The sequence below is a fragment of the Carya illinoinensis genome, chromosome 16 (assembly GCF_018687715.1).
Source record: "Carya illinoinensis cultivar Pawnee chromosome 16, C.illinoinensisPawnee_v1, whole genome shotgun sequence".
NCBI classification, from domain to species: Eukaryota; Viridiplantae; Streptophyta; class Magnoliopsida; order Fagales; family Juglandaceae; genus Carya; species Carya illinoinensis.
In genome coordinates, this window is record NC_056767.1 from 1,778,856 (window position 1) to 1,787,402 (window position 8,547).

Consider the following 8,547-nt stretch of genomic DNA (forward strand, 5'->3'; position numbering starts at 1 on the left):
TCAATTTATTTGTTTGTTTTCCATCAAGTCCGTATGAACTTAATCGGCAGTACCATCCATTTCAATTCCTATTTTTCTCCAAAAATGGCTCGCGAGGAACCAATCCCAATCCCAACATTTTACATATATCAATCCAGAGATCATTCAAGCCCAAACAGCACAGGTAGGATCGTGTTTCAGCATTTCCAAAACTGGAATCTAATCTCAATGGGTAGACGTGTCCCTAATACAACAAGTTGCAGTTTGTTTTTTTTTCCATTTAGTCTGTGAAGTGACTTTTTGCTTTTGAAAAAAAGGAAAGACTTGGTAAATCCATTTAATAAATGACAGATCATTTGGACTGCCCACTTGGGATACCGATACCTGTTGTTTCTCCGGAATCCAAGGCGAGTACCATCAAATGGGAATGAAATAACATGCAGCTACTACCCATTTTGCTTATTAAAATCATGCAGCTATCATTCCTAAATTCAACTGCACCGACACATAGCACCATGTTAGGTTACATAGTAAAAAACCTATTTAAAGAAAAAAACAAAACAAAACAATAAAGGGATACATGGACTGAACCCTCAAAGTTGCGGCAGAAGGTAAGGCCACCTACCAGCACAGCATAGAGAGTTAATAAAATATAACTAAGAGGATAGGTTTGGACTTTGAAGTGTCAGTCACAGCAACAAAGCTCACAGCACCAGTTTCAGGTCGACAATGGAGTTCAGGGTCTAAAGGGGTATATATATATATACGAACATTTCTAGTTTATCAAAGGTATATGGGCCAGATCATCCCCCAATGGAGTTCAGGGTAAAATGATTCTTAAACATGAACCAAAAGAGATCGTAAGTTCAGGGGCCTGCACCTGAAATCCCATTTCCATTACCAAACACAACGTACAAATGAGGTCGTGTCGCATGTGCGCCCTCGCGCCCACACATATATGGCCATTTGAATATATCCCATCTTCAATTACCAAACAAACAAGTAAACGAAATTGAGCATTATCACATCTATGTTATTTATCAAAATGAAGCATAAAAATGGGCATTTATGGGCATTTACACGACAAAAAAATGAAGCATAAAATATTTCAGTGTGATATTTGAATCTACCTCCATCATTCATAACCTTATAAATGCAGATGCTTAATAAAATGTTGACAGATTCAAAGAGCTCGAGATAGAATTTAGCACAGAAATTCATCCTGAAGGTAATTATGGACATAACATACAAAATTCTATCCGTTAAACTGCATAAACAAGGGATTTCCTTCTCCATCTTGCACCTCAATAGTTGCCGCACCTCACAAGCACCTAATTTGTGTGGTCAGGATTGAGCAATTTAAATTGCATTTGTTTGTACATTGTATCATGGACAAGCACTTCCCACAGGTGTCGCACCAATGTCAGCTGCATTAACCTAGGTATATCTATCTGAAGCCTGTTCACCTCTTACCACGAGAGCCAGAGCCAGACCTCGGACCTGGGTTTCGTGAAAACTGCAGCCTCAAGTAACTTGAATCAGGATCATTATCATCCATTTTATAACCTGTGCAATCCAAGTATATGGTCAGCATCTCCACATGGTTTAGATGGGCAGTTAATTGGCTAGCTATATCAAGCAATGAATTTAATCCAAGAACCCTTGCTTCCTGAAGCAGAAATTTTGGATGATCAGTCACTTGAGATAGATAGTTATCAGGAAGATAAATCAAAAAAGAAGCATGGTCCTACGCCTTTGTGGGAACCTCCTGATAGCTATCATTATTCCTAATTGAAATTTTGATGAAAATTACTATTTATAACATTTAGTGGCAAATAACTCAAATACTACAAATAATACAAAATACTACTACCGTGAGAACTTTTTTTTTTTTTTTTATAAGTACCATCGTGAGAACTCACAAATATATGAATAAGAACAGAACATACATTATCACTGTATTCTGCTAATTGCCAAATGAACTTCACAAAATATCACAATTATAAAAAGATAAACTCTAATTTTCAGAACAATGATAACTTCAAGCACAAGGAAAGGCAAACCGATCACCTTGCAAGGCGCTCATGGCGGTTGCTGCACAGGCTGGATTTACGAAGTCCACAAAACAAAGGATAAGAGGATCTCCACCCCGCTGCATTATGAATGAGACAGTTTATATTAAAGAAGTCACCCTACCTATTAGTCACAATGGCATAACAAACCAAGTCTAAGCAGCCCAAATGGATTCTAATTCAAGGTCCACTTACATGTTTGGATTCTTTGGTTACAAGTCTCACTTCTTTATATCCAACGAAAGGGCGGAAAATATCTGAAGGTCAGCTAAAGGAAATGTGAAGAACAAAAGTTTCCTTAAATCAAGGTTGATGAAATGATTTTGAAGGAGGAACAAAGATCGATGTAATAAATTGACAGTATCACACCACACAAAGGATACGAGCTACCTCCCTCTTTGTGCTGTCGGGAGGAAGTCCTTCAACATATAAAGTGCTGGAAGCATCTGGGGGTAGAGGCTGTGTTTCACGTCCAGGCCTAGTTGCATCCAAGGGAAGCTGATTACCAATACCAACATTTCGACCATTTGGAGTATGATCAGGACCAACAATCCCAGTGCGACCCAACACAGCAGGATCAGCCATTGCAGGACCAGGACCAGGCATTCCAGTGATTCCACCACCAGAGACCCTTCCCAATCCAACTCCACGAAGTGTACTGGCTTCCGCAGAAGTAAAGGATGAAAGTTGCTTCAAAAGCAATTATGATGAACTTTTAGTACACATAAAGATTCACAAAAGGAAAAATAAGCACAGGCCATGGCACTGTCAGGTTACCGCACTCTGAAGATAGCGATCATAAGCTGATCCAATTGACTTTGTGTCCTTTACTGCATGAGGGCCACCACGATCATCATCTCGCACTAGATAGTTTGGCATCTCATGAGCTGAAGGCAACACAGAAGGCGCAAGTTCTACAAAATTTGAAAATATAGATGAAGAAAGTTCTGAAATTGAACTGCTTGTCTGACACAAGATGCAGACATACAACTCATCACATAACTGCACATTTTTACCACAATCACAACTGGTAGAATCGCTAATCACAAATGGACATGTCTCAGTATTGCAAATGGTATGATTACTGATATCCAACCCCATCCTTCGTCTAAATTGAAACCAACAGGAATGGCTACCCAATATATTTTTCCACACCATCATCAACATTCCAACTGTAAGGGGGTTCTTTATGGGTAACTGTAAAGGGATTTATTAAAGAGACCAAACATCAAAGCTTATGTTCGTTAATTTGTGTGCATCATGCATATCCATAAAAAAACTGACCACAAAATGTTGTCCCTCGAAAATAATTCCTTTAAGCTTTTAATACTCCAGCACGAAAATAAATTCAATTATTCATGAAAAAATAAATTATACATGAAAATATGTGGGCTCATCACCTGTCAAGGAAATAGATTTAGAGGAAACATATGGTGAAATGATGCAGTTCAACTTCAATCATGCCTTACATCACTATATTAGCATATCTGCCCAGACTTTCAAATATCACAACATTTAAACAGCAATCGAAGGGGAGAACTCAGAAAGTAGGTTAAAGCACTTCTGGTTTTTGCACAAATATGGGGTCTCTAGCAGCAAGGATATTTTGTTAGGCACAAAAAAACAGAGAGGCAGGACCAAAAATCCAAAAAAAAAAATAAATTATTAAATTAAAAATCAAGTAAGTTTCACTTAAAAGGCTGGGAATCATATTTGAGCCAATAGACCTGCATAAAACAGTGTTTTCCATAGGCCAGCAGAGTACATTGTAGCATAAATAGTTTTTCTGGTTCGGTGGAACCAACTAGAAGAAAATAAGAAAAGAAACCAAGTCGATCATATTCTGGGGACTGCATAGAGAACTTAATTTCTATTTCCTTTAAATGATATAACATCTATAAAGAATTTAATGGCTAAAAAGATCTAATCCATGTACAAACTAAGTCTAAAACTGGGATAAGCCCTCACAGATTGTTAACTTTAAAAGCCAAAAAAGATAAAAGTAGAAGAGAAACAGCCAATGGTATTAGGAGCTTGACTATTCCTCTGTGGAGCACAAACTTTTTTTTTTTTGATAAGTTCCTCTGTGGAGCACAAACTATTAGCTAGTAGTTTTAGTGAGTAAAGTGTATGACAATTTAAATACTTTTTTTTTTTTATAAGTAAAAATATTTTATATATCAAAAAGAGTAACCAAGTACACTAAACGTATACAAGAAAACACCATGAAAATTTAAATATATAAAACCTTAAAAGAATTCTCAACTTGACCAAGAACATGGTAGTATTGAACACTTGAATATTTATGAAAAAAGTAGTATTGAACACTTGAACGCTTCAATATTTTATGTTTCCCATCCTAAATGCCAGCCTCCAAACCAAATGGGTTGGGTTTGTGGAGCCTGGTTTGTTGGTGTGTTGGCCTGACTTGATGAACCGACTTGACAAGGGTGCGGTATGATTTTTTGGCAGATTTTCAAGGAGGCTTGGGCCATGAAGTGTAGGCTTGGGCCGATAATTTTTTTGGCATTGTTTGTGAGTAGAGGAAGCACCAAATAGAAAGTTTGCCCGATGTGCTCAAGCGAGACTGGCAAAGAGTTCACTCCAGTCTCGCTCGAGCGAATATTGGATAGAGAGTTCGCCCAAGGTGCGGTTGACACTTTGCTTGAGCGGATAATGTAGAAAAGTGAAAATTGGGATTTCTGCTATATGATATTATAAATATGTACTTAATAAACAGCATAGTAACTTCTGAGGGTTCTGAACAGTGAAATGTCACCCCAAAAGTGTATTTTGCCAAATCACGTTAATTTTGTGTTGTTTGATTGATTTGCTTGTGTTTGCTTTTGTTTGTCGGCCATCGTTTTCACAACAAAATGTTCTCTATCAATCTTCCTCTTCAGAAAAGTGCCATAAATGTTTTGGACAAGTAAACAACGGTTTTAATAAGAAATGCAAAAGTCATAGACCAAGTACAGAAGTATAAAAGAAAAACACAGCTAGAATAAAAAAATGAAATAAAAGTTCTATACATTTTACTGTACTGTGACATATTAGGAGAAGAAGAAACAGAAACAGAACATAACAGATAAGTACCCCCAATGAGCATCGAGAGACAAATGTCAACCAAAGTTTTGCAGCACATGAGGACTCGAACCGAGCGTAATTCAAAAAGAGATTTTAACTTCAAATTCAAACGCATTACGAAACAATTTCATCATACATGGAGAGATTGTTCGCATGCTTTCAAAGTAGAAATGCTAAAGCGATTAGAAATCATAATCCCAATATTTTCTAACACAACACACTAGTCAAAAGATCCATACTGACACTGTATCTGGTATTAGATGAAAAAGAAAGGCGAGGGCAAACCGTAGTCAGTGCGAGGCCGTTTAAGCAAACTGACCGAGGGGAGAAGATGCTGCTGCTGCCGACTCCAGTATCCATCCGCCATCTCCGATTTCAAAACCCTAATTAAAGTTGGAAAGGAGCGTGGAGTTCGGGGGAGCGATGAAAACCCTAGCTGCAAATGCAGGGAGCCCAGGCGCTCTGGGTTCCGAAGTTTTGTCCTTTCACGTCGGATGCTTGTACACTATAGTACCACCATAAAATGAACGTACAACGGGAACTGCATGAGTGGATTGATTCGGTGCGGCATAACTCACGTATGGCGTCGGTAGTTTACCAATAGTGATAGGGCGATCAAGGCATACTTGAATTTGAAAAGGAAAATGATAAAGCTATGTATAAAGAATTTTTACCTAATTGTGTTTTTTTATTTAATGATTAATGAATTTTCTTCCAATCAGTTTATAAATTTTTTTAAGTTTTGTTATATAGAAGCAAAGTCGCACACTAATCTGCGTACTAATACTGATTTCTTCATATTTAAAATTTAAATTAGTATTATTTCTAATAAAATTTACTTTTTAATTAATCACAATAGATTAGTGCATATATTAATACATAATTATGCTTGTAACTAGATTTTTTTTAATTTTTTTTCTTATAGAATATTTAAAAGAAATTAAATTAAATAATAATTAAGAAATAAATTTCAATGGTTTGATATAAAATAGTGAACGGTGATACTTAAGATGATCATGAATTATTGGTGCGCGGGGCTTACACACTGATGAGATAGAGAGAATATATTAGTTTTGGGATCAAAGTAAAGAAATTCTGTGAAATTTTTTTAAAAGTAAAAACTTATTTTTTGGTCTTCCTAATTTTGGAAAATTCTCTCTTCAAAGTATATATATATATATATATTTTGTATTGACTTGATACGTTGATAATGAGAATGGAAAAATCTAGTTGTAAGTACAACTACATATTAATATATGTATCAATCTAATGTGATTGGTCAAAAAGTAAATTAATATGTATCAATTTAATGTGATTGGTCAAAAAGTAAATTTTATTAAAAATAGTGTTAATTTAAATATTGAATATAAAAAAATTAGTATTGATATATAAATTAATATGTGACTTTATTTATATGTAATAAAATTCAATAAAAATTATGAGAGAGAATTATACAATTGCAATAAAAGTATTGCTTGCAAGTGACAATTGGTCTATTGGGCCAATATTGAGGTAATGGTTCAATGGAGGGAATGGTTGGTTTGATAAACTTGGGCCGGACTTTAGGCCTATCTTGATTTCTCCTTTTCGGGCTCAATTACAATTAATTAAACCCCCCCCCCCCTTCCCACAAAATTCAAGTTGAATGAATCTCTCTCCCTAATTAATATATAGTAATGTTACTCTATATTTTAATGCTCCGTTTAGATAGTAAAAATATTTTATCTTATTTTATTATTATAATTTTTTAAAATTTTTATATAAAATATAATATACAATTCAACTTTTCAAATCTCAAAATAATAATAATATTAAAAAATAATATTCTAACAATATTTTATTTAATTTTTAACTTTCATCTTAACTCACTATCCAAACAGCACCTAATTCTTATTATTGTCAATCACATTTAGTGATGTAACACATTTACAATGGTTTATTTTATCAATCACTTAAAATTATATTGACAAACGTACACTTAATATGCCGTATTGCTAACTATGAGTGAAATAATAAAATCTAAAGGGAAATATTTTGACTACAAATAGATTATATAAAAGTAAATTTATAAACTGATATGGTTTGATGTAATACATCAAATTGTAAAGTTATTTTTATTATATAATATATTTAACAGATTCTATAAAATTACGTTAATTTATAGGTTTATTTTGTGATTATTTTTTATGTTTATAGCAAATCTTAAATCTAAATTGAAGAATAACATTACTCATAAGTAAAATTAAGACATGAGAAAAAATGAGTCAAGAGAAAGTATAAACGAGAAAGGGATGACGAAGGGCAGCTCACAGTTGTCGGTGAGATAGAAGAGGAAGGCATCGAAAAAAACAAAGGGTACGTACAAATTTTATTACTGATTTCTTCATTAAAAGGCCTAACACTTCTAACCTTTACAATTATATACACACATAGATATATATATATATATATATATATATATATATATATATATATATATATATATATTATGGATCGTACGTAGGATTAAAGCAATTTCTTTTGTATCTCTTCCTTGAAGTGCATGCATTAATTATTGGGTACCTTCTAAACAACAATCTAATGATCCACTCCATCCCTACCATGATGGATCGATCGAGTTTTAACTTTATCTGTAAAAAAGATAACCACATATTCATCCTTTGAAAAACAAGAATTCATCATTTTTGCACTCACATGCAAATTAAACTCATGTCTAAATGATCTAACCTATATATATATAGTTAGCTAGGAAAGTTTGAAATATCAAATATGTAACAATTTTGGTATTTGTTAATTTTAGGAGTGCTACCTGTACCTTACGGTGGCCCCTCCTGCACCCCGCCCTGCATGGTGCGGGGGTGGGGTTTTCCCTCCACCCCCCGCATCTCGAAGGAGTACCCCGGTCCCACCCTGTCTTATTTTCACTTCAAATATGAACTACATTTCACTATGTTTAAAAATTATTTCTAGATTTAAAAGTGATCAAAAATATATTTTTAGATCTAAATTGTAAATTTAAATTTGTAAATATGATTATAATTTAAAAATTATGTAGTTTTTAAATTTGCTAGTACATATTTTGTGTAAGTTGTAATGTAGTAGTTTTAAACTATATAGTTTTTAAATTTACTAATACATACTTTATAAACAAGTATAACAAATTGTAATATATATTTATATATACACAATTTGTAAAATATAAATATATATATTTATATATATATATATATATATATATAAACATATATTTATGTTTTGTATATATATAAAGATTTATTTATAAACATAAATATTTATGTTTATATATATATATATATATATAGGTGGGAGCCGGGCGGGGTTGGGCCGTCCCCGTCCCTCGCCCCCGCTAGGGGGACTAGATGTGGGACAGTGTTGCCCGCCCCGCCAT

The 8,547-nt window shown here is 34.0% G+C and overlaps 1 protein-coding gene across 1 annotated transcript; it reads right to left on the reverse strand.

Moving 5' to 3' along the window:
* Positions 1–1,071: 1,071 nt before the first annotated feature.
* On the reverse strand, positions 1,072–5,632 carry LOC122299879 (RNA-binding protein 2-like). The gene is made up of 6 exons (XM_043110356.1): positions 5,424–5,632; positions 2,829–2,965; positions 2,435–2,741; positions 2,247–2,308; positions 2,050–2,131; positions 1,072–1,545 (listed from the first exon to the last, which is right to left on the reverse strand). The coding sequence occupies exons 1-6, from the start codon at positions 5,503–5,505 to the stop codon at positions 1,442–1,444; spliced, it is 774 nt and encodes a 257-aa protein (XP_042966290.1). The 5' UTR covers positions 5,506–5,632; the 3' UTR covers positions 1,072–1,441.
* Positions 5,633–8,547: the final 2,915 nt, after the last annotated feature.